Source organism: Oryzias latipes, chromosome 20 (assembly GCF_053564925.1).
Source record: "Oryzias latipes strain Hd-rR chromosome 20, Olatipes_Hd-rR_3.1".
Lineage (NCBI taxonomy): Eukaryota > Metazoa > Chordata > Actinopteri > Beloniformes > Adrianichthyidae > Oryzias > Oryzias latipes.
In genome coordinates this window covers 14,960,002-14,985,972 of record NC_136256.1, presented here as the reverse complement: position 1 = coordinate 14,985,972, position 25,971 = coordinate 14,960,002, and the positions used below count along the sequence as shown (strand labels likewise).

The window sequence follows — 25,971 nt, the reverse complement described above, 5'->3', positions numbered from 1 at the left end:
GCACAAGATAATAGAGAGATCATCTCATGGCTTGGTAAATGTATTGACAGCTTGCGTAAACAAGATGTCACACGAGGAGAAATTTGATATTTGCATTAGTTTGACAAAACGAAGAGACAGAAAAAATGAGTCAGCGACAGAAACGGTGTGCAAAACAAAAGATGTGAGTTACTTGCTGCTGTTGTTGACCCTGTCAGCAGCGATTGCTGGCTCTCATTAGATCTGACGTTTGTCACAGAAAGGTTGAACAGCCATCCACGATTAATTAGCATGTTCCCATTACTCATAAAGCATAAAGCAATTAGGGAATCACCAGGGAGGCAGCTCTGAGGTAAAAACGGAACTGGGTCTGAAGCTATGTTTACACCAGACGTGAATGCGCTAAATGGACATTCTTGAACGTGAGTTGCCCATTGGATTTAGACTGGGCAAGCAAAGAGAGGTCTCTCTTCTTTATTTTTTTACTGGTTACCAGCGCATGTCCGCCACTTACAGTTGGAAGAGGCTTGGTGTGAAATGTCAGTTTATTTGTCCCTAACAAATCCGAGTCCCTAATTGGTCAAAATTTGATGTGGTTTAACCTTCAACTTGCGTTCATTAGAGCCCGAAACATTGTGAAAACTTGCCTAGCTACACGTGAACGTGAGACTTTAAGAAGGCGGAAGCCCAAACGGCGCATTTAAATAGACTTTTCATTGGAAGTGGCCGCTTGAACACGTGTTGCCGTGGTGAGAGCGCAGCACAAAGCACACCGGGCATGTGTGGCACATTCAAGAACGTGCTAAACGCAGGTTTTTGAATGGACTTTAAACTTCTGGTATTCAAACAGGTCTGTCGCTACCTGATGCTAGCACATCTACTCATAGTTGCAAGAAGCTTGTCAAAATATTTAAGGGGTGCAACTGTACAGGCTTTTTCTTTCACAGCTTTTATTCATATATGAAAGACTTGGTGTCATAAAAGTCCGAGAGGAAACAAAATGATTAATTTCTACTCCATGATCAATCTTCAAACGGTTGTTACTTCCGTGGAATAAAAGCAAAACACTTTACTTTTTCTTCTGTACACGTGTTGTCTATTAAAAAGTGGGTCACATGATCTTCTCCTCTTCTTGTCTTTTCCAAACCACGTTGTCGCCATCGATCAGCAGTCTCCATTTCTGCTTGATGAGCCAGGTCAGGCTCTGAAAGATGACGAATAAGAAAAGGCAACAAAAAAAAAAGAGAAGCAGAAAGGTTTCTGCCTTGACTGAAATGGGAAGGAGAGGGAGCGGGTCAGTCCAGAAATTGTCCTGGAAAGGAGAGGAGCTTCTGTGTGAGAAAGAGCAGGGAGCATATCTGCTCTGTTTGCTTTGGACTGATGGTTACCATCTTCCTTCCCCCTGTTCCACCGAGGAGACAGGCTTCCCCTATGAGCCGCACCATCTTCTTTGAGGTAAGTCACTGAAAAGTGAAACTTGAATTTGATCACATTTAGCTGCCTCTTTAGAAAGTTTATTGACAAAATAGAGTTTCTTTTGGTTTCAGATCTTTTTAGTGCTAGAAAGTCAGATAAACTTCAACCAAAATCTAAATTTGAGAATGCGCTTCTTTCATTTATTTTTATTAAGCCTTAGAAAAGTTTCTACAGTTCCTGAACATCTCAAACTGAAGCCCTGTTGTGAGTTCTCTCTTGACTTCAGCCTCGTCTCACAAGATTTGAGTTGGGCTAATAAAGTAGACAAGTAATTTGCTGTAAGTGCAGCAGGCCTGAGAGCTGGAGCTGATTGCAGCCTGCTCTGGGCTGTGTGCCATGCTTTTTGTGGCTGCAACAGCAAAACTGTGAGATTAATTGGCAAATATTTAAATGATTCATGTAGATGTTTGTTTACTCCCAAGAACATGAACTCATAACAACTACCATGATAGATTTAAATCTAAATGAGCTCCTACACAGAATATTAGCCCATATAAAATAGACACATAGATATTAGGTAAATGTTGTTTTATCAATGTAGTGGTGCAACATTAAACAAATGTTGAAAGTTGCCATGAATCTGTTATCTTGATTTGTTATTTCACTGTTTTCCAACCTTTTGTTGTTAAACCAAGGTATAATTTTTCCTTGCCAAAAATCCTGCTGCACAACAGCAACCAAAAATGAAAAAAAGAGAAACTCTGTAGTCTGTATTGATCTACAGTCCCTCAACAATCTCACAAGGATTTTCTTGTAAGATTTGAGGCACAAAATATTTGAATTTGCAGCTGTTTTTCCTAAATGTTGCAATGGTTTTTAATAATTTTCAACTACATTTGTCCAAGTTTGCCCCATATTACCTTTGGTTTTTGTGATCTCACAAAAACCAAAGACATTCTTTCTAAATGGTAATTCACTTTTCAATATTTTTTTTAATGCTGGTGCAAGAGCAACCGTACTTTTTGAAAAATACCTAAACACAGCGTGTTTGAGACATTTTACACAAAAAAGATTCATGTTCATAGGTAGACAAAAAGTGAACACGCTCAAAGTTTATTAGTTTTTCTTTTGTCTGATTCAAAAATGTAACTAACAAATTTTTTTTTCTTTTTGACTTATTGAATATTTTTAGTTTAGTGTGTCTGTTGGCCACTTCACCTTAATGATTTTTCTTTTACTTTGTTATTAATCATATTTAAACTTAAATTTTTAGTTTTTTAAAAGTGAAAGTATAGCCTGAAATTGAATTTGTCCTTCAAACATACAGTACATTATTAGAAAACCTTTTTTCCTTTTTTAAAGATGACTTTGGACCAAACATCTGGATCTTTGACTTTAATTCCTTTGTTCTCCAACAAAACGCTTAAAGGAAAACTTAAAAGTTTATCTCTGATTTCATGAAGACGATTTGGAGACTGTTAGAACAGATGTTTGCCTTTTTTTGTGCTTCAAAACAGTTAAGAGCAGCACAGTAAGAGACACCATCACATTAACCCAATGCATCATGGCAGTTGTTGTGAAATGCAGTAGTGCTGATGCCACACAGACTTACGTCACTCAGAGCTTCATTATTTTATTCACTTCTTGCACGGTCCGACACTGGATCCCACGGGAAGCTGCTATAGGGGCACGGACGATTTGTGATTCGCACGGATCACTAGCCCCGGTTCTGCACAGACATGTGCCACGGATTGCCTCCCTCACTCCCTTGGTGCACTTCATTTAAATCAATTGTCTGTTTACATTAAACGTTTACATCAAATTTGCGTCCTCCATGCATCAAAGTTGCTGCTCGACGCTTGTCCAGAAGTGTCTTTAGTGTGAACGCAGTTTTACTTACCCGTATACGTTATTGAGGTGTTCTCTTTGACCTGCAGCATGCCTTTGCCCAAATACACTTAAACATTTTTGCTAATGGGCTTACCTTTTACAGGTTTGCCTATTTTACATCAGCAGACACAGTCAGTATCTCCCCTTTACAATAAGAGATAACTTGTAACTGGAAGCATGAAAAGAGCCAATTAAGTGATTAATGGAGTGCTTTATTCGGAGAAAAGTGACTGTGAAAGTAAAGGGATGATAGCTTAGAAAAGTAAGTCTCAATCCCACTTTGTTCTGTGTGCATAGCAATGGTCTTCTGGTTTAACATAAGTCATTATATTTGTTATCTCCCAAATTATGAGCACATTTATGGCTGGGAGACTACTTTGTTCAACAGATAGCTGAGCTCTAAATATTTTATCGAAGCTTCCTCTTTATAAACTACATGGCAACAGCGGGGCTGCTACTTTCCCTAATGTGAGATACTCCCATTAAGTAGAATACGATATGTCAGAGGAAAAAAACGTTTTTACAGCTTTAAGAGAGGATTTTGTTTTCCCTTGTATTTTACTGTTCTGTAGAAGATCTACATCAGCATATATTAGCTGAAATAATGACTAAATGGTTTTATTGTCAAAGCAGATTCACCAATGTATTTCTTCCAAACATGCTGACAACATAGAGCCCATTGGCTTTAAGAGATGACTAGACTGACTAAGTGTGGTGTCATCCAAAGAAAATGAATTATTTCTGGCTCCAACGACATGAAATCATTTCAGTCACCATTTTTCGCGATACAGATGCCATAATGTTGGATCCAGACAACGTCAGTAAGTGTTAATTGGTCCTAGTTGGTATGAGTCGATGTTTCTATGACACCACTCTTGCCAATCCGGAATGCGCTTGTTGTAAGTCCACACCCCTACCACTTAAAAGCAGGTAAAAGAAAATGTTTCAATCAAACGTTTGGAGCGTGGGAACCAGCAGAAACCACAAACTTTCATTAAGGTATCGGATTGATTAGTTCATACCTTTAATAATGTGCAAACAATATCATGAAAAAAGATAGTATGAACAACAGCCTGTTAATAAAAGGTATCAGAGCTAGAATGGTTATTCTGGCAAATAGAATTACTGACTAGCTGTTTATTTCTCTATAGACGTCTGAGGGATTTTGGCTTCTTGGAATGAGAAGGTACTTCCTGTTTAGGCCACCAGAGGGGAGGGGTCATTCAGTCCAGTTCACAATTAAAGTCCATGATAGAGCTAAATGCCAAATCTATCTGGCATTTAGTGTTTGATTTGGTTCACAAAGACTATTTAGTTTTGATGCAAAGCATTTGGTGTGACTGTTCTTCATTTTCAGTCTCTCCTTCATTACTCTACACTCATATCTTTAGGTATCCATTAGCAGGTTATTACGCTGTCCAGTAGGCTGGGACAGCTCTGCTGAGCGCTGCAGTCCAAAGTGCTTTCGGGGCAAATTGTGGCCCCCTCCTTGTAGATGTTGTACATTATCACTGACATGGTCTAATTAAGATGGAAAAGGAAAATGTGTACTGGAAGAGAAGCACACCCTTGCTGTTTATCCAGACACGCTGAAAAGTGCCGACGAATTCATGGATCTCCACTTGAAAGTAAACCTGCGAGACTTTTTGAAGAAAAAAAATGGAAAAATGATGCTCTTATGTGACGTGTTTGCATCATCGCGTCCTTTTCAGAGCTGTTTTAATTTTTATTCTTCTGTAGGTGGAGGTTCTGGACGCCAAAACAAGGGAGCAGCTTTGTTTTTTAGATAAGGTACGATCAAACATCCATTCTGTCATCTCTTATTTGAAAATTATTGACTTTATAGCAAACATCAGGTTCACATGTCCTTGTGTTCTGATCAGGTGGAGCCTCATTCAACAATAGGAGACATAAAGAGCCTTTTTTACAAATTGTGTAAGTGCTACTTAAATCCCTAAATTTTGAATGTTTAGGTAGATTGATTTAACCTTTTCATTGTTTTTACTGCTATCATTTGACTGAAATCTTGTATCGCAGATTGTTGTGCATGTGTGAAATCATTACTTTGCCTCATTTACTAACCTTGTGAAGCCCAGTACCTCAAAAAATTATTGACAGAAAAGTGTAATTTTTTTTAAAATTGAGATGTTTTTAAAACCCTTTGAAATCCACAAAATAACAGAAACATGATTTTTATGAGATGTAGATATAGTATCAATTGAGTTACGTCGGGTGATTTGGTAATTTTTTGCTCTCAACAGTGTTAATATACTAAAACATTGACAGGAAAAGCAACTTATTTATCCACTGTTTTTAATTTGATCCAAACATTTTTAACATGGTGTAATTGTAATATAAAGAAATAATTATCAACACATTTATCATTTTTTTCAATACAATAAGTAGTTATTTAAAATAATGAATAACTATAGATGAGTTATTCTCACCATAAAGGTATTAAAATTAGCAAAATGTTTTCCCGCCAAAAGTGTTGTTGAGATTTTATAGAGGCAGGCATTTTGAAATGAGCAGGAAAAGCCCTTCTACTGCCCCTAGTGGAATGATGATGAACTACAGAGCAGAAGTCATGGACCAAATTGTATACAATAGATTACTAAGGAAAGTTTTTAACATGCTAATGAGACAGGGGTCTCAGAAATGCATGTATGTGTATGGTTACACTATAGAGTTAACAAAATGTTTGTAATGATGTACATTATTTGTAATGTAACTGAAGCTGTTTCATGTAATTCATAGATTTTGGTGATGATGAATATACTTCCGGAGTTGAAGTAACTCCTCCTGCAGCTCCTCATATTGCATCAGTTCTTTATTAAAAAACGTTTCTTATTATCTTGCGTTGGTTTCTGTCGTAAGCTTTTCTGCTTTTAGAGAGGCTCCTGAATGTGGGCCAAGCCTGAGGCTGCCAGTACCCATCAGTGTAGCACAACTCAACTTGATTCCATTACGGTCAATTATTATAAGGCTTGATGCCAAAAACAAAACTTTACAACTGTGAACAGGCAGTTTTTGTATGTCAGTGTAAAGAGTGTGTTTGTTTTGATCTGCTCAGATCCTCGCTGGTATCCAGCAAGACAGTCACTGACACTTGATCCAAGTAAGTGTCAACGCAAAAGTTGCATTATGCACTCTTCCTAAATATTTCAGCTGTTTTTTAACACTTTTTTTAATTGCTTTTTTTTTTACACAGAGTTATTTTGTTTTAAGATTGTTTTACCTTTTTTTGTTGTAATTTGTATTTTAAGTAAAAAATGGTTAAACAGTTAAACTTCTAACAGATTCCTTGGAAAATTCCAAAACTTCTTCTTGCTTTCAGTGGTTGCTAAAATAAAAGCATAATGATCAATAAAAACAATTCTTTCAATGCAAATATTTTTAGCTAAAAAAAATGTTTGACCAACATAGAAGATGAATCAATTGAATATTTCAGAAAGCTTAACGGCAGCTTATCTTTAAAGAAAAAGTTATTTCTATTTAAACAGGGCAGAGAGGGATCGAGATGAGGAAATTTCCCAATCAAATATAAAAAAACAACACAAATCCTGTTAAAGTGGGACACAAAGAATGAGAGAATGGGCAAACAAAAAGAAACAAATGATTTTAAAAAAAGACATAACTATTGAGACATTACAAAATATTTATGAAATCATGGAGAAAATCCAGCAATATTCAAATAAATATTGGGATTTACCTAAATATGACCTATGGGAAAATGAACTTACAAAAAATTAAACTAAAAGTAAAAGTAAAAACATGGTTTAGAGAAAAAATCAAATCACAAAAGATGAATGGGTTGTAGATTCTTTCATTTGATCAAAGTGACTTTTATTCACTTAAAACAGTGGAGGCAAATGCAAAAATACTGGCTTAGTAAAAACAAAGTGTTACTACGCATTAGTTTAGAAAACTTGGACATACTGCTTTAGTCTCGTATAAAATATAATGAAAAAATCCGTTGTCTGACGACTACTTTTTGAAAGTTGTTAAATATTATGCTGTGGCAATGATGAGGAGACACGTCTTGACCATAATACGTAAAGCTTTATTCAATCATATGCCAACAACTGAAATAAGGCGGGCAAATCATCATATACATAAACACAGAATCAGACCACGCCCATAGCAACTGCAAAGCCTGATGGGTGTGAAGCCCCCACCCCACCCCCACCCGAACACCCAGAAAGGAACTCAACCTTCAACACCCATTCTGCGTGGGCGTTTAATGAGTCTGCCAAAACGGCTATGCTGACCTGCAGCCTGGGGAGCCAACCGTGGGACGATGTCTGTAGAACGTGGGAGATCTGGGGGTCTGGAAGGAGGATGCCCACGGCGAGGAACTTGAGCTGGCTGCACAGCATCGTCTGTCAACACAAATGCTGGTTTAAATCAAATTAAATCAAATCAAATCAAATCAACCTTTATTTATATAGCACTTTTTCAACAACATATGTCACTCAAAGTGCTGTGCATAAAAGACAATAAAATTTGAAAACAAGATGACAAGACAAACAATGCGACAACCCCCCCCCCCCCCCCCCGCAAAAACACACACACACACACACACACATCAATCAATAAATAAATAAATGAATAAATAAATAAAAAAGTGATAAAATGATAGAATGTAGAGACCAGGCTTTGTCCTGACGTGGGGAAACGATATTTTGGGGATATGTCCACACCAGCGACCCCCCAACCCAAATTCACGGAGAACACTACCACAGAACCCCCCAGATCCGATCAAAAGAGTCAGACCCAGGAGATCCCACTGCAGCGTCCCCGCTCACTGAGAAGGGTCAGTCACTGATGTGGAGGATCCCTCAGAGGAAAACACTGGAGTGTAATAAAATGTAAAAGGAATAAAATTAAAATATGTATAAAACATGGACAAAAAACAAATAATTACATAAACCTTAATAGGCATATGAAATAGTAAGAGCGACTTAAAAATTAATAGAATAAATAAATAAATAAATGTATTTACATACACATATAAAACTAGTTAAAAGAAAAATAAATAAATAAATAAATAAATAATTAAAATATTTTAAAAATAATAATAAATAAATAAATAAATAATAATAATAAGAAAAAAAATTAAAAATCCTAAAATTCAACTAAAAGCTAAATTAAAAAGGTAGGTCTTAAGCCTTCCTTTAAAAACATGAACAGTCTCTGCGGCCCTGAGGCTCTCTGGGAGGCTGTTCCACAGGCGAGGTCCGTAAAAACTGAATGAGGCCTCGCCGTATGTCTTTGTTCTTACTTTTGGAATAACCAAAAGGCCTGTATCAGAGGACCTCAGGGTCCGCGAGGGCTCATACTTTAAAATCATGTCAGATAAATATGAAGGCCCGAGACCATAAAAACATTTGTAAACCAATAAAAGAACTTTAAACCGATTACTGAATTGCACAGGGAGCCAATGCAGCGATCTTAAAACTGGTGTAATGTGTTCCCGCCCCCTGGTCCTCGTCAGAACGCGTGCTGCTGAATTTTGCAGCAGTTGAAGATTTGCTATTCTTGTTCTGGGAAGACCAGAGAGCAGGGCATTACAATAATCTAATCTGCTGGTAATAAAAGCATGCATTAGCACCTCTGTACTGGCAAGAGAGAGAAACGGGCGGACTCTGGCTATATTTTTTAGATGATTAAAATCCTGTTTTTGTGATATTTTTAATTTGTGGGATAAAATTCATCTCAGAGTCAAAAATGACACCCAGGTTTCTCACACACTGAGAAGTTTTGTAATTCTTTAGTTTAGATAAAACTCTCTCTCTCTTGTCTTCAGAACCGATTACTAAAACCTCTGTTTTGTCCTGGTTTAGCTGTAGGAAGTTCTCTGCCATCCATGACTCAATGTCTAAAATGCATTTTAAGAGTGTGTTGACCGACTCTTCATCATCAGGAGACACAGCGATGTAGAGTTGAGTGTCATCAGCATAGCTGTGGAAACAAACGCCATGCCTCCTGATGACGTCCCCCAGTGGCAACATATATAGATTAAAAAGTAGTGGGCCTAAAATTGAACCTTGGGGGACCCCACAGTTGATGTCGAAGACCCTTGAGGAGCAAGTATCCATACTTACGTAAAAACTTCGATCTGCGAGATAGGAATAAAACCACTTTAGTACGGTACCAGATATGCCCAAACCTCTCAGTCTGTCGAGTAAAATACTGTGATCTACAGTGTCGAAAGCAGCACTGAGATCCAGTAGTACCAGAACTGAGAGTTTCTGACAATCCAGGTTACATCTAATATCATTTACTATTTTAACAAGGGCCGTCTCTGTGCTGTGGTTTGTCCTAAAACCAGATTGATATTTTTCAAATATGTTATTTCTATTTAAAAACTCATTAAATTTGATTAAAACAGTTTTTTCAATCATTTTACTTAAAAATGGCAAGTTGGATACTGGACGATAATTGTTATAGTTGTTTGGATCTAAATTACTCTTCTTCAGAAGAGGCCTCACCACTGCCGTTTTAAAGGCAGCAGGGAAGACACCTGTCTGAAGAGAGTAATTTACTATATTTAAAAGCTCAGACTCAAAGAAGTCATAAAATGTTTTCAACAACGATGTGGGGATTGGGTCTAAAAGGCAGGTGGTTGGCTTTAACTGGGAGAAAACCTGACCAAGTCCCACAGTATCAACCAGGACAAAACTTTCCAGTGTTTCCTCTGATAAATACAATGCTATAGATTCATTAAAAGCAACACCTTTTTGAATTAAAAGAGTAGATCTAATAGCATTGATTTTACTCCTGAAGTGGTCTGCAAAACTCTCACATACAGCATCTGAGGCTGCTATGGAGGACCTTTGAGAGTCTCTTTTAGTTAAACTGTCTATTGTTTTAAAGAGAACTCTAGGATCGTTTTTGTTTTGTAAAATTAAGTTTGAGAAGTGGAGGGTTCTGGCTTTTTTTATTGCAGGACTGTACCTCATTTGCTGTTCTTTAAAAATTTCGCAATGTACAGTTAACTTCGTTTTTCTCCACTTCCTCTCCGCTCTCCTGCATTCAAGTTTCAAGGCTCTGATTGGTTCGTTCTTCCACGGTGCTGTAGCTTTAGTTTTCAACGTTTTAGTTTTAAGTGGAGCTACAGCATCAATGGCTGACTGTAGTTTGTTGTTAAAATGTTCAACCATAAAATCACATGATGCAGGTAAAATATGAGCGGGAGTTTGATGTAGAATATTGATAAAATTTGCAGCCACATCAGGAGTTATGTATCGTTTCCTCACAGCTCTCGCTGGAGCTTCCTGTCGAGTAAAACTGGTGATATTAAAAAATATACAATAGTGATCTGACACAGCCATGTCAACAACAGAGGACACACTGCAGGACAGGCCATAGGTTATCACCAAGTCTAGAGTGTGCCCCCTGCCGTGAGTAGGCTGTGTGACATGCTGTGTGAAATCCATACAATGCAAGAGGTTAAGAAACTCCTTTGCATGAGCATCACTATCTTTATCAACATGTAGGTTAAAATCACCAGTTATTAAAACTCTACTATATTTGGAGTGTATTACTGATAAAAATTCAGAAAATTCTTGAATAAAACAGGAGGGAGGCTTTGGTGGTCTGTAAACAGTAACACATAAGATAGATGGGCTGTTAAAAGAAAATGCATGATGCTCAAATGAGGAGTAGCTATGTAGCGTGATTGTTTTGGTTGCAAATGAGCCACGAGCAATCGATGCAGTGCCACCGCCTTTTTTTATCTCCCCTGGTAGAAAATAAAAAGTTTAAATTTAGTGGGGAAGCTTCAGTGGGAACAACAGGAGCATCAGTACCCAGCCAGGTCTCTGTTAAAAGAAGGCAATCTAAATTGTTGTCTAAAATGAGCTCATTCATGATAAAAGATTTGTTTAAAAGAGAGTGAATGTTTAAAACAGCAAAGTTCAAAACGGTGTGTGTGTGCAACTGGATTGATTTATCTTTTTTGTCCGGTAATGTGTGAATGTGATGGAGATATCTAATTGTGGATCTGGTGGATCTGATCTGGGGATGTTTGTGAGATCTGCTTGTTATGTGAACTGGAATTTGTTGTGTGATAACCGTGGTTTTAACTGAGGATGGATGCCGGTGGTCCAGTCAGTCAGAGAGCAGTTTAGCAGAGCGGAGTGTGAGTTCAATGTTCATGGATAGAAGTTGAGATCCTGTTTGGTTTGGGTGGATGCCGTCTGGTTTAAAGAGATTTGGTCTATTGAAGAAGGTGGTGAAATTATCAACATATGGAATATTATTAGAAAGGCAGTGTCCTTTAAGCCAGATGTGAAGTTGTCGCAGACGGCTGAATTTAATGTCTCCAAAGCGGGGAGATGGAAGCGGACCGGAGATGATGCACTGTTTGTCCAGCTGCTTGATGGAGTGGATGAGAGTGATGAAGTCCTTCTTGAGGGTCTCAGATTGCTGAAGCTTTAGGTCATTCACTCCTGCGTGGACTATTATTGTGTGTGTGGAGGGGTTACGAAGGGAGAGCTGGTGGGCAGAGTTGGTGATGTCTCGTACGAGGGCGCCTGGGTGACAGAAGGTGCGGCTCCCGTTAACGCGAACATGCCTGACCATAGAGGTTCCTACGACGAAGGAACCAGGGGGGTCCCCGCGGCCGCGAGATCTTGCCGCCGAAGTGAGCGGGCCGGTCGCAGCAGGAGGGCAAGCGGGAGTTGGCGTTACACCTGTTGCGCGAGCCGGGGAAGCAGCCGATGAGGGGGGCGAGCCGCCAGGAAGAGGAGAGGTGGCGGCGGTCACCGCGACACCTGCCGCAGGGGGAGACGCAGCAGACTTTGAACCAGACGCCCCGGTCGCGACCGCAGATGGATACCCCGCATTATTTGCTGATCCCACGAGGACGTGGGTTAGGTTCGGGCGGCGGCGGCTGTCAGGGCGTCTACTCACTGCGTCTCTCAGAAGCTGTCGGCGTTTGGCGGACGATGAACCTCCAGAGGCAGATGCCGGGCGGCTTTCGTTCTCGGGCCGAGAAGCAGCGACAGGGCGAGGGTTTTCTCCGCTGAGTGGAGGAGCAGCTTCCAGAACGTCGTCAGATGTTGGACCCGACAGAACATCATAGCGGTTGTAGAGAAGGAGCCCATCATGGTCCAAGGGTCTTTTCCTGCGGCACACCACCTCAGACCAAAGTGGTTTTGGTGTGGAGCTCGAGGAAGGCCGCGGCGAGGTGTCAGGATCCCAGTGAACCGTGTCTTCCACAGCCGCTTTCAGGGAGGCAATGTGCATGGACTGTTGATGCGCCAGGTCCAGCAAAGAGTTCAACAGATCATTCTTGGACTTCAACTCATCAGAGAGTTTCTGGATGTCCTTTTTGAGGTTAGTGATCTGTCTGTCAGGGTTTGTTGGTGCAGACACGGCAGTGGAGGTGGACGCAGACGTAGCGGCGGCAGCCATCTTGTCTCTCCTACCTCGATTAAGCCGGTCCACTGTCACAAAGTCTCTGCGCCCGCCAATGTCTAGAACAAAACATTTGTCCCCCTTCTTCAGGACACAGAACGGACTATCATAGGGTGGATGAAGGGGGCGAGTGGTGGGCGTCATGTCGGACAAAAACAATCTGGGCCAACTGGAGCGATGCAGGCATTCATGACTGTGGGACGCAGTGGTGCACTTGGCCAGGAGCTAACGGTAATCGGCGACCCGGGGCAGACGACTCTAACAAAAACTCCCCTGGAATTTGGAGCGGCTGTCCAAACACTAACTCAGCAGAGGACGCGTTTAGGTCTGTCTTAAGAGCTGAGCGTAGCTCTAGTAGGACCCACGGCAAACGAACCAACCAACAGTCATCTGTGAGTGCTGCGCGGAGGGAAGCCTTTCGAGAACGGTGGAAACTCTCACACAACCCGTTTGCTTGAGGGTGATAAGCCGCAGTATGGTGCACCTGCACCCCTAAAGATCGCGCCATTCCCGACCAAAGTTGTGAAGTGAACTGGGGGCCCCTGCCTGAAGTGATGTCTTAGGGTGGACCAAAAAGGGGCAACCCAGGCAGAGAGAAAAGCACTGACCACGTCAGCAGATGTAGTGGAGGACAGAAGAACTACCTCAGGCCACCTGGTGGTCCGATCCCCCATTGTTAACAAATGTGTGAAACCCTTTGAGGGAGGCAGTGGGCCAACCAAGTCCAAGTGAACGTGGTCAAAACGCTTGGCCGGGATCGGGAAGGGTTCTAGGGGGGCTTTTGCGTGCCGGTGAACTTTGGCATGCTGAAATGCAGCGCAAGCCGCGGCCCATCCCTTCACATCCTTACCCAACCCAGGCCAGACAAAACGGGAACTAACCAGCTTCACTGCCGCACGTACACCTGGGTGCGAGAGGGAATGGACAGATTCAAAAATGCGTTGCCGCCATCTCGCAGGAACTATAGGCCGAGGCCGTCCTGTGGAAACGTCACACAGGAGAGTTAGACCGCCATCTTGCCACACAACCTCCTCAAGCTTGAGGCCTGAACTACCGGAGCGGAGGGCAACAATGTTTGCATCACCAGGCTGCTCGACGGCCATAGCAGAAATATCAGTTCCAACAATCACCGGGGAGACGAGTACACATAAGAGGCAGTCTGCAACGGTGTTGGGGTTTCCGGCTACGTGACGTATGTCAGTCGTAAACTCTGAAATGGCTGTCAGATGGCGCTGTTGGCGCGCAGACCAAGGTTCACTCACCTTAGCCATGGCAAACTTAAGTGGTTTATGATCCACATAGGCAACGAAAGAACGAGCTTCAAGCAAAATACGGAAATGTCGAGTTGCAAAATAGAGAGAAAGCAACTCGCGGTCAAAAACACTATACTTGCGTTCCCGAGTCTGCAACTTGCTGCCAAGCGTCTGCCACTCGCTGCTCTACCACAGCACCAACTGCTATGTCTGAAGCGTTGGTAGTCAGCGCAATCTCAGCATCTGGGTCTAGGTGCGCGAGGAGAGCAGCCTTTGCTATGACTGACTTAGCTCAGTCAAGTGCAGCAATGCGGTTTGGTGTCCAATCCACAGGGTCTGTGGCTTTCTTGGAATGCAAGCCATCATAAAGCGGTTGTTACAGGTGGGCAGCGTGGGGAATGAACCTGTTCACCATTCCCAAGTTCACCATCCCCAAGAACTCCTGTAGGGACTTAACCACTACAGGATGGGGAAAATTTGCCACGGCCTGGACTTTGGTGGGCAGAGGGACCGCACCCTGCGCCGAAATTCAATGACCCAAAAAATCAATGGCTGACAAACCAAACTAGCATTTAGCTGGGTTAACATTCAAGCCATGGGTTTCCAACCGCTGGAAAACTGCCTTTAGGTGCACGAGATGCTCTTCAGGGGAGGGGCTGGCCACCAAAATTTCATCTAGGTAGACGAACACGTACTCGATAACGCAGAGCACCGAGTCCATCAAACTTTGAAAAGTTTGGGCTGCACCTTTAAGACCACAGGGCATGCGCAGGAACTCAAAAATTCCAAAAGGAGTGATCACCGCAGTCTTGGGCACGTCTTCGGCCCGCACTGGAACCTGATGGTAACCGCGCACCAGGTCCACTTTAGGAAAAATTGAGGCGCCGCACAAACGAACCGAGAAATCTTGAATGTGGGGAATGGGATAACAGTCAGGTGTCGTCATTAATCACGTCGCGGTCACCAATGTGGCAATGATGAGGAGACACGTCTTGACTATAATACGTGAAACTGTATTCAATCATATGCCAACAACTGAAATAAGGCAGGCAAATCATCTTATATATAAACACAGAATCAGACCACACCCATAGCAACTGCAAAGCCTGTCGGGTGTGAAGCCCAAAGGCAAGGGTAACACCACAATGCCAAATATTATGCCAAATAGTCGGTGCAGTAAAAACAAAATATTTAAGTCCATTTTCATCAGAAATGTGAAGAAAGAACATTTCTGACTGATTTTTTTAATCATCTATTAGTTGATAATAAAAAAACATTTAGCAAACAAAAGAAATTGTAATTCGTTAAAAAAAGAGGTATAAGGAATTTAGATGCAAACATTCCAAACTGACAGTGTCTTTTAAAAAAAAAAGAGAGAAAAGGAACCAAATTTTAGGCAATTATATATCTGATCACAGACTGTAGAAAATAATAGTTTAGTTTACTATTTAAACAAAATTTGACAAAGTAAGCTATAAATGTAACTTAATGGAAAGAATTTTATTCTGTTTGTTTTTAAGACATATTAGATCAACCAGTTTTTAACCTATGGAAGATTTTGAGCACCCCTTAAATTGGTGTATTTGGGTCAGTTAGTTAATAGGACATTCCAAAAATAATCTATTACTAGTTCAGCCCATTATCTGTGACTCTGGTACCATGAATCTTCAGGCAGAGATAATATGTGAAACATCAGTTTAAACAATAACACCTGATACCAAATGAATATGCCTGAACGATTGCTCTTTTACTGGAATTCCACAAAAGTCTTCATGGTGAGCTAAAAGAAGCTCTGTGACAAATCTGAGGGTGTTAAAGAGGTTTTTTTTCCTTTCTTTCAGAGGGAAAATTCCTCAGGGATGAAGAAATATTGCAGAGTCTACCAGTGGGAACCACTGCCACCATGTACTTTAAAGACCTGGGTCCTCAGTTAGGCTGGACTACAGTAAGAAAAGCACATTTTAGCTTTACATGTGAATTTTATATTTGTTTCAACTGATAGCTTAGCTCTAAATATTTTAACAAAGCCTCCTCTATATAAACTACATGGCAACAGTGGGGCTGCTATTTAACCCTAAGGTGTCATGGAGGCTCAGGTTGCTCTTAACCCTTGTGCTATCTTGTGGGGTCCAGATGACCCCCACCCTTACATTGACGTGTTTTCCCTACTATGACAAAGGTGGATAAAGGTGAAGAGGATTTCATGTAATTCATGGACACCAGTGAAGATCACAAATCATTGCAGAAAAAAGGTTCAGCGCACTGTCTTGTGGGGTCTAGATGACCCCACTCCTAAAGTTAAAGTGCCTTGGATAGCACAAGGGTTAAAGCAGCTTTCAGTATCTGCATTGTTTGGTCTGTCTAAACAACGCATCAACTCACGTGCTCTAAACCACATAATCCTTGAGCAATGTAGACCAAGTGAGTTTAATGTCCAGTGAATCCCACCCAGAATGGGTGTGGGCACGTCCCAAGTCCTATCAAAAACTGAGATCAATGTGTCTGAAATGTAAAAACTGCTTAAGGACGCAGCACTGACACCAGACCAGATGAAACACCAGATATGGACAAACACCAAGATATGATAAGGATGCTCTAACCTCAAGCAGAGTCCACTCCCTCTAGACTCAGAAAGGTGTTTTTCTTTTTATAAGAAGAAATTTACCTCAAAATATACTTTACTTTGGAAAGAGAACATTGGAACATTGGACAAGAAAACAGTTTTTTGTTTTTTTTCTGATGTAGTTGTTTGGGCATCCCTTTGTGTGGTGGCCCTGGAAGCTCCAACTCCTGCAACACTCGCTCTCTAGGATTCTCTGACAAACTTTTGAAAAGATATTTTGAATAAATGCATGTTTTACTTCCTTAAGAATCTTTTTTATCTACCTCATTTTTTTCCCTTCACTGTCAACAATCTAAGCATATGTTTGGATACAGCACTCTGTGAACAGCCACCTTGTTTAGCAAATATATTTCTGGTCTTGATACATGGTGTCAACACGTAACACTTCTGCCAAATCCACACATCTGTGAATTGAATGGCCCACAACCCCACCTATAGACCATTTAAAGGCCAAAAACCGTAGCAGGTGCTCTAAATTAAATATCAAACTGGATTGTAGCATCCTATAGGGATATGATGAGTCTCCAGCATTTTTATATCTACATTTCCAATGAAATGACTATTTAAAGTTTCATGAAAAAAATTTAAAAGAATGAATGTCGTAGTACATTGGGCTAACATAAAACTTTAAAGCTACGTTCACAACGCACTCAGCAACGTTCCTTCACAAAGGGACCAGGCTGCAGACAAGATCGCGCCTGACATCAACAACCGAAAGCAGAAATTACCTTAACCTTAACCTTAATCCTAACCCTAATCCAAACAGTTACCCTATCTGTGACCCTCAAGTGTTCAGAATTGTAGAAAAAACTTTTATTAAAGCTTAAAACAGGAAAACTGTAACTGTTTAGTTCACCAGTTAAAACAAAGTATTTTCTTTGAAGTATGTGGAAGAACTTCTGGTTCAGGACGTTGTTGTCTACAGCCAGGTTGTCTTGCACATTCAAGCGACTACTTCCAATTGATTTCAATGTAATTATGCAGAAAACGTGAAATGCATATAGACACATATTTCAGGCTTTCGTGTTCAAAATTCTCGTGTTCAGCTATGCAAGTTTTTACAACCTTGTACAAACACATGGCCTCTGAACACACAAAAGTTAAAGTTAAACCAGATCAAACTCTGACCAATCAGGGACTCAGATTTAGTAGCAACGAGCGGATGGTCTCCCTTTTGATTTAAGGTTGTACCAACCATTTAAAAAATTGATCATGGGGGAGAAATTAATAATTATGGTTTTTACCTGGCTGGAATTCTATGACACCAAGTCTTGAAATGTATCAGAACAGAGATAGAAGGAAAAAGCCTGGAACAAGATTCCCAAGATTTATTCTGCTTCAACATTTCGCACCAACCTTCTTCAAACTGTAGGTGAGGGGCATGCGCTAGTATCTGGAAGCGACAATACAGCGTGAACATCATATGCTAAACATGCGTTCAAGAACAGTTTTTAGCGTGTTCTTGAATGCGTGTCATATGGATGGTCTGAAATAATTGTTTCTATCCGATACCTATATTTCCCCGGCAACTGTGTCTGATGGCCGATGTTTGCTGATGCCGACACTGAAGTGTCTACACTGTAGACTCTACAGTAACACAAAGTTTAGATTTCCTTTAGTTTCTTTATTAGAAATGCACAACTTGTCTTTTACTGAACAATCACATTGTTCTTGACCTTTTTAACATACAGCAAAGGATCTCATGAGAACAAGTATCACTGTAGTATCACCATAAGCACCCCTTTGCCAAGGATCTATTAGAAACAACATGTATCTCTATCAAAATTAACATTTACCCAAAAGCAGTCAATTACTGACTATGACTGTAAACATAATCTTCCCAATCTAATAGGAACAAGCTTACTTTTAAAAACTAAAGTGTTTCTGAAAGCAGGCAGAAGAATATCAGTAGATTTTTTAATACTGGACCGATACTGATAAACTCAAATTATGCGGATATCGGCTGATACCGACACTGGACCGATATATTGCCCATCCCTAGCTCGTATCGCGAATATAGATGAATGAGTTCAACTTTATAACGATTGATTTAAACAACTAAGTTTAGGATTAAAATAGAAAAAGTTTTGAAAAAAAGTACTTTTTTGTTTATAAAAAAATATTTTAAATACTTTGCATAGATAATGTGTCTATTAGATCTAATTTGACAGGATCTAAGGCCCAACTTATTGTTCTTTCTCAGGTATTTTTTGCAGAGAACATTGGGCCCCTTCTCATCTACCTCCTCTTCTACTTCCGAGTACCCTACATTTACTCTGACAGATGCGCATTTACCTCCAGCCCCCACAAAGTTGTCACGTAAGTTAATGAATATAAAAGCCAGCCGCAGCGCAGATTCCTGACACACAACAAGCCCACGACAGGTTTTTAACTTGTTAAGAGCCTACAAAGCATTTCCTGTCAGGCTATTCAGCATGAGATGGATTTATTGTTGAGATGAATACATTTCTTTTCTTGGTTGGAGTAATGCCACCTCACATATAGAGTGACGCACACTTGGCAAAAAAAAGAGGTTATATTAAATCAGGACAGACAACTGCATTTCTCATGTCTGTGAACCACCCTGAAATTAAATTTTTACATGAAAGATCTTCACCATACCTTGCTTTGACAGCATATTAAGGAGAGTCCTTTTGTTGCATTCATTTTTGGTGCGTCATTTCCCTGTTTTGGCTTTAATGCTGCTGATTCTCCATCAGCTTATGACAAATTCTCCTTCAGCATCTGGAGCTTTTACTCGATTTACTACAGAATACATTTCCCTTTGATGCATATTCGTGAAGTTATCATGCACAGAAAATCGACATGCTTTATGCTCCAATTACAGTTAAAGTTAATATGCACCTTAAGATCACAGAAAGCTGAATTTACAGTTTGCACCTGAGAATCAGTACCAAATCTATGATTTGTAAAGCAACAATTCTAAGAGTGTACACAATGTTCTGACCAGATCCCTGCTTGTCTCTCAGGATGGCCTGTGTCTGTCATACCTTCCACTATTTGAAGAGGCTAATTGAGACTATCTTTGTGCATCGTTTCTCCCACGGCTCCATGCCTCTCAGGACTATAGTCAAGGTGAGGTCATGATCATCTCTGAAATGAATAGTGTGTTGGGTCGAATATGGGGCGCCAAATGTTAAAATTTACCTCATCAAAATTATTTGATGCTTACATGTGGATCTACATTTGGATTTAACGTTTAAGTTTTGGATTTAGACATATTTAGACCAGTGTTTGTTTGTTTTTTTATAAGTTAATGCCATTTTTAGCCAAAAAAAAAAAAAAACGAGTCGTTTTCTAGGACATAGTCTCTGAAGAACTGCTAGAAATTTAACTCTGAGTTGTGGGCGGGACTGTTGCCGCAGTAAGCCTGCGCCATTTCCCATCATTCAGCTGTTTACATGCTTTCCTTCTAGTCTGGGGAGGGTCTCACCAGGGTCTCTAATTGAGGGTAGAACTGCAACTGGTTATAGTAGTTAAAACTTTACTTTGTTTTTTTCCAGAATTGCTTGTATTACTGGGGTTTCTCAGCATGGTTGGCCTACTATATCAACCATCCTCTTTATACGCCTCCATGTAAGTCGTTTTACTTTCATCCATCCTTGGCTTGTAGGTGCATTTAAGTACTACCAAGGGAAAAGAAGATTTTATTTATTAAGGTTTTGTTGTTAAGTAAATATATTTTGGAGGAGTGTTTGAAAATATTTTCTTACTTAATATGTTTTTTAAAAATCTCCTTTTTGTCGCAACAACTTTATGCATCATTTTCATTGGTCCCTAAGGAGGAATCTTGTGTCACAATTTATTTTAATTTTTTTTACCTTATACAGACACTGGTCTTTAAATTTCCACCAGTATTGTGCAAACAGGCTGAGATCCTCAGGGCAATGAGTTAATGGTCTACTCATTCGTTTGAAGATGCCTCAATCCATTACCTAGAAAGAAGACCCAAATCATTATCCTTCCACCTCTGTGCTTGATCAATTTTAAATAAGGCATTGTTTCATGCCTTCATCACAACTGTCTTTACGGTTGGATATGGACTATCTGCAGGAGAAAAATGGGTAAACCGAGATGAGTGGCCTGTAAGAAATTTTGAGACCGCTCCATGGGCCCATAGAGCAAAAATGTTAATGAAATATTTTCTAAGGGCATGCTTTGGGTAAAGTACGGGTAAATAAGGGGGAAATAATGGAGATGCAACCATGTCATATGGACTTTTTTCTTTTTTTAACCCCCTCTGAAACCTTCACACTGTGCAAAAAGACTCGCCTGGTGATGCTAAAGTGAAAAGTGCTCCTTGTGCGCCCATTGTTTGCTTCTTGCGTGTAGAAATTAGGAAATTAGACAATCAAAGCATATTCACATAGGGGTCCTACGGACACTTATGTATCACCTGCAACACCCGGTGCAGGTATCACCTTACAAACGACTGGAGTGTGGCGTCAGGGACCTGTACGACAGCATCAGATAAACATACATCAACCTCACAAATACTTTATAATACACTTACCTCACGCAAGACAATGGTACGTTCCATTTTCATGACGTCCCTTAAGGTGGCCATGAGAGCCTCAAGAGAACTGCAAGACACACCCACAATTCCTTCAAGATGAAGCCGATCCAGTCTATGACCCTCTACAGGCAGGACAACCTGAAAACCACCAGAGCCCGTACGGGTCATGTGACTAAAGCATTAGTGACCTGCAACGTGGTTAGTTTAAAACTGATTTTCATATATTTTTAACAAACCACCTAAAAGAGATTGGGGTAAAGAAAGATTAAAATATGACAATTCAAAACTAAAGAAATCCCATCTGTATAACTCCCCATCCCCCAAATCTAACTGGTACATGGTACGGCCTAACAAGCTGGTTTCAATGTTTATGGCTACGCACAATAACAGATATAAGAATTTAAAGCCCATGTTGATTAATGTGGGTAATTATATAAAACTAAATGAATTTTGATGCATGTGATATAAGGATCCATAATCACAGCTATACTGAGACTCACATCCAGTATTTTGTCATCTTCTCTTCACAGCATATGGAGAGGTTCAGGTCCATTATGCAATGGTTATATTTGCGGTACGTATATAGACGTTCGTCCCGCTCTAATGCAACCTCCTGCCTCTCATCAGCCGGTTTCTGCTTCAGATCTGTGAAATGGGTAACTTTTCCATTCACCTGAGTCTCAGTCACCTCAGAGGAGACAGTGAGTGAGCCTATCTTCCTGCACATGCTTTGATGCAAATGTATGGACACATTTCGTCAGCTTGAAATGGTTGTGTATCTTCTTTTTTTTTGCATCTTCACCTTCTTTATGTTAGAATAATAAAAAGTGTCTGTTTTGGAAATTGAACGTCAGGATCCAGAGGCAGAAGGTTTCCTGCGCCGTCTAAGAATCCGTTCACCTGGCTGTTTTTTTTCGTGTCCTGTCCAAACCACACGTACGAGGTAAAGACTGCCGCAACTTCCTGTGAGAACAGAAAAGGTTGTGTAAAACCTGTTTACTTTAATTCTTGAACCCTACTTTAGGTTGGGACTTGGGTGAGCTTCTCCATCATGACACAGTGCCTGCCAGGTACATTGTGAGTCACGCATATGGTAAATGTCAGTAGATGTGGCTACAGGCATGTGATGGGACACATTTTTTTCTTGCAGTGGCAGTATTCACGGTACTGGGCTTCATTCAGATGACCGTCTGGGCCAAAGGGAAGCACAGAGCCTACGTCAGAGAGTTTAAAGACTATCCTGCTGTTCGAGTAGCCATCATCCCCCTGATTCTCTGATAGTGGGTGGAGCTTTGAACTTGTGCAGCATGCATTGACTGTATATGAGGACTGGACAGAGTGAGTGTGACATCACACATAGAAATTGGCTTACTTCTGGCTCCAACAAAATGAAGACAAGTCAGTTGCCCTTTTTTTCTTTACAATACAGGAATCGCCTTATTGGAGCCAGAAATCATCAGTAGGGAGTGATTGGTTCGAGTTGTGCTAATTCACGTTTCTGTGGCAACCCTACCACAAACCTATCAAACGTTGGACATGGAGGACAGTGGTCGCCATATACTTTTATTGAGACCATTGATTGGTCAGTTTATAACTTGAATAACTTACACTAGAAACCTCAACCCTTGTGCTATCCTAGGCACTTTAACATTGGGAGTTGGGTCATCTAGACCCACTAGACAGTTCGCTGAACCTTTTTTCTTCAATGATTTGTGATCTTCACTGGTGTCCATGGATTACATGAAATCTTTCCACCTTTATCCACCTTTGTCATGGTAGGGAGAACACGTCAATGTAAGGCTAGAGTCATATAAGATAGCACAAGGGTTACGTGTCATGATGGGTGTTTATTCTGACAAATAGACTGAGTAACAGCTGTTTATTTCTCTATAGAAGTCTACGGGATTTTGACCTGTTGGAACCAACGGGTACTTCCTGTTTGCAATGCCAGGTGAAGGAGTCACTCAGTCCAGTTCTCATATACAGTCAATGGCAGCATGTTAAGAGTTTTGCACTTTGCAACTTTAAGTTGAACTTTAAAAAATTTAAAATAAAAAGCTAAATGGATCAGGAATCAGTAAATATGCAAATTACTTTGTCTGTACACGACTGTACTGTACTGGAAATCCTTTCTTTGATATACAAGTTTATAGAACTTTAGTAGAATATATCTTACGTGCTTTTATAAATTCTTGTGTGCTGCTCCTCCAGAATTTAAAAGACGTTCTCAAACCTGCAGTGATTTTCTACAGCGGGCTGGCTTTAAAGCAAACATGTTTTCACTTGCATTGGTCATGATAGCAATAAAAAGAAAAGGGTTCAATCTTTAAGTGCCTAATGAGGAAAAACGCAACAACTCAGCTATGTTTGCTAAAGTAGATGTAAGGTCACTGTCAAGCTCTCAGGAGTCATGGGAATGTGGAAGACAATTTCATGTTATGACATTTGACATCAAAGTGTATGTTAGATTTCTCACCAGGAAGTTGTTAACAGCTGCTTTTGAAACTCGTCGTTTTAAAACTCAGGTTTGCTTTTTCCCAATAAAATGAACAAATTGTTGAATAAAAGCTCAAACATTAATGGAAAATGTTACTTTATTGGAAATTTGACTTCTCTTAGAAACATTTTTTTCATTGTAATCTTCCACTTCTGACACCAGGTGCAGGTGGAATGCAGAAAAGTCACCAAAGTGCAAAGATTGGACAAAATTGAAGACATAGAAACAAAAACATCACACAGTATCAATGTTAACAGCTGCAACAAGATTCTGTAACTGTCAGGTGTATTGCACTAAAAAAACTTGCTGGTGCAAACTGCGTAATAAATAAAGTGCTAAAACTATGGCTCCTTGGCTGCTTTTTGACTTGACCAAAAGGCAACTAAAGACAAACTTGCATGGCATTGGAAGCAATAAGACAGAAGACCTTTGCTTTCTCCAAACTTGATGAAAAACCTTTCTTTTTTTTTGTTTGAATGAAAGTCATTCTATAGTTTTATTTGCAAGGCCTACAAGGTGAGCAGAACATGGAGCATGCAGCAGGCACTTCCTAACTTTAAAGCTCACTAACCTCATGTGCTGAAAACAGTTCAATAAAGCAATTCAAGTGAACTCTCTTGCAGTTGCATGATCAGAAGGTCAAATGCATACAGTATATTTTCTGGATTTAACGCACTATAAGGCGCACTGAAAAACCTCATTTCATTTTAAGAACGACAGTGAGTACCTTTTTTATTGATTAATTCTGGTCGTGTTTAAAGCGATTTTGAGGCGCTGTTTAAATGTCAGTCTGTTTTCTTTTTGAGTGTTGCAAACAAGGTTGGGTTTTTGTAAATACACTAACAGGGCTAACATGTAGCAGTGTCAGAAGGTGTACCTTACGTGTTAATAGCAATGTTGGGTTCTAGTGTAGAAATAGAATTGGATAGACTAGACTTTATTGTCATTATGACGTGTTACACGCACAATGACATTCCAGTCACCGTACTAGTAGTAGTATCAGTCTGTTGTTTTTACCGGTTGGGAGTTAGCGTAGACATAGTAGCATTTGTTTTAGCGGTATTCTGTTTTTTACGTGTTGCAAACAAGCACGGGAGGTTTAGATATTCTTAATCAATGAGTTATATAGGTTAGAGTCACTACGCTGGCTTGCTGCAGACGCAAAGTTGGATGTGGATAGGTCCAGGTGCTGGCTCACCAGTGTGCTACAATTGCACAAACATAGCTGGACAAACAAGGATGTGACTTTTCACAGGTATTACTGTAAGCTAATAAAGGAGAACTTATAGAAAACGTTTGAGAAAGATCTGAGTGACTTTATTCTCAGAGTAGTGAACGTTTAGGCTGATCTTGTAGGCCTTTCAAAGTCAATGGTAGCTGTAGACTTTGTACTATGTACTATGTCTTCTGACAGGACCAACTTTTGTTTTTGTTTTTTGGAGGACAACCCATTGAATTGAAGCATACTATGAAGCGGAGGAAAAAGAACAAACCAGGATTCCATCGGTAGAGGCAAGCAAAGACCAGGGGGTGTATATCCCCTGCAGCGATGTGTCGCGACTGGCTTCGGCTCGACAAGCTGCGGCGGGCGTGTGCTTTACAGCGAACACTGGGCGGACCTCACCGCACCAGGGGTGCCCCCACTGCGACCTCATTCCTGTCTGCGGGGCCCCCCGGACAGGCACAACTCTCGACAAGTTGCACTGTTCTCAGTCCGCTCCGCTGGACCGGTCCATACACAACGGGCGCAAGCAGTCTACAAAAACATGAATACCACGGCCTGGGTCTTATTTTTGTCATGAGTTTTTTTTCTTATAAAAATCTGACCAAAATTATTCAAATCTCCTGTGTTTACTGCCCTATCCAATATGGCGTTGTTCTTTAGGAATCTTGGACAATGGCAACAGGCTAGAGTAGCGTCTCTAGCATTTTAAATCATTGTTCTCAAAACTCTAACGTGGCTAACATTATAACATTTGTATTTTATCACCACGAGCTAATGGATCTTATCATACATTTGAATCTTTTAGGTTCTGTTTTTATGTAAGCAGTTCTTTAAAGTGCAAAAGTAAAAACCAGCTCTTGTTTTATTGAGGTGACTGAGGCGTCTTCACTTCCTGGAGGATTTGATTGGTATGGTTTCAATGTAACGTTGCACTCCTGCTGCTTTTGGATGCAACACAATTGCGTCATCCTCTCTTGACTGCTGCTTGGCAAAATTCACAAACACCTACAAGGGCAAGGAACAAAAGGAATTGTAAATGAAGCAAAGTCAGATAGAAAAAGTACCATTTTTGGAGTGAATCAAAAAGTAACAATTGTATAATATAACAGAAAAAGTGAATAAATT

At 40.3% G+C, this 25,971-nt stretch overlaps 2 protein-coding genes across 7 annotated transcripts in view; one reads left to right on the top strand and one right to left on the bottom strand.

Moving 5' to 3' along the window:
- Window positions 1-1,220: 1,220 nt before the first annotated feature.
- tecrl2a (trans-2,3-enoyl-CoA reductase-like 2a) lies at window positions 1,221-25,202 on the top strand. Of its 3 annotated transcripts, XM_078938414.1 has the most exons (14): window positions 1,221-1,434; window positions 5,026-5,076; window positions 5,169-5,220; window positions 6,359-6,403; window positions 15,806-15,909; window positions 18,791-18,906; window positions 19,578-19,683; window positions 20,112-20,184; window positions 21,655-21,698; window positions 21,768-21,825; window positions 21,979-22,067; window positions 22,149-22,194; window positions 22,275-22,404; window positions 25,064-25,202. In XM_078938414.1, the coding sequence occupies exons 1-13, from the start codon at window positions 1,360-1,362 to the stop codon at window positions 22,400-22,402; spliced, it is 987 nt and encodes a 328-aa protein (XP_078794540.1). In that variant the 5' UTR covers window positions 1,221-1,359; the 3' UTR covers window positions 22,403-22,404; window positions 25,064-25,202. The 3 variants fall into 3 exon arrangements, with proteins under 3 accessions (XP_078794540.1, XP_020568337.1, XP_011487075.1); XM_020712678.2 differs by lacking the exon at window positions 25,064-25,202 and having other exon boundaries at window positions 22,275-22,543; XM_011488773.4 differs by lacking the exons at window positions 1,221-1,434; window positions 25,064-25,202 and adding an exon at window positions 4,820-4,913 and having other exon boundaries at window positions 22,275-22,543.
- The window catches only part of abca4a (ATP-binding cassette, sub-family A (ABC1), member 4a), a 45,060-nt gene continuing 42,789 nt past the window's right edge, over window positions 23,701-25,971 (bottom strand). For all 4 annotated transcript variants that reach the window (XM_023950290.2, XM_023950292.2, XM_023950291.2 and 1 more), the window contains one exon: window positions 23,701-25,851. In XM_023950290.2, the coding sequence (XP_023806058.1) occupies window positions 25,732-25,851 (120 nt within the window). In that variant the 3' untranslated portion in view covers window positions 23,701-25,731. The remainder of the gene's footprint in view (window positions 25,852-25,971) is intronic.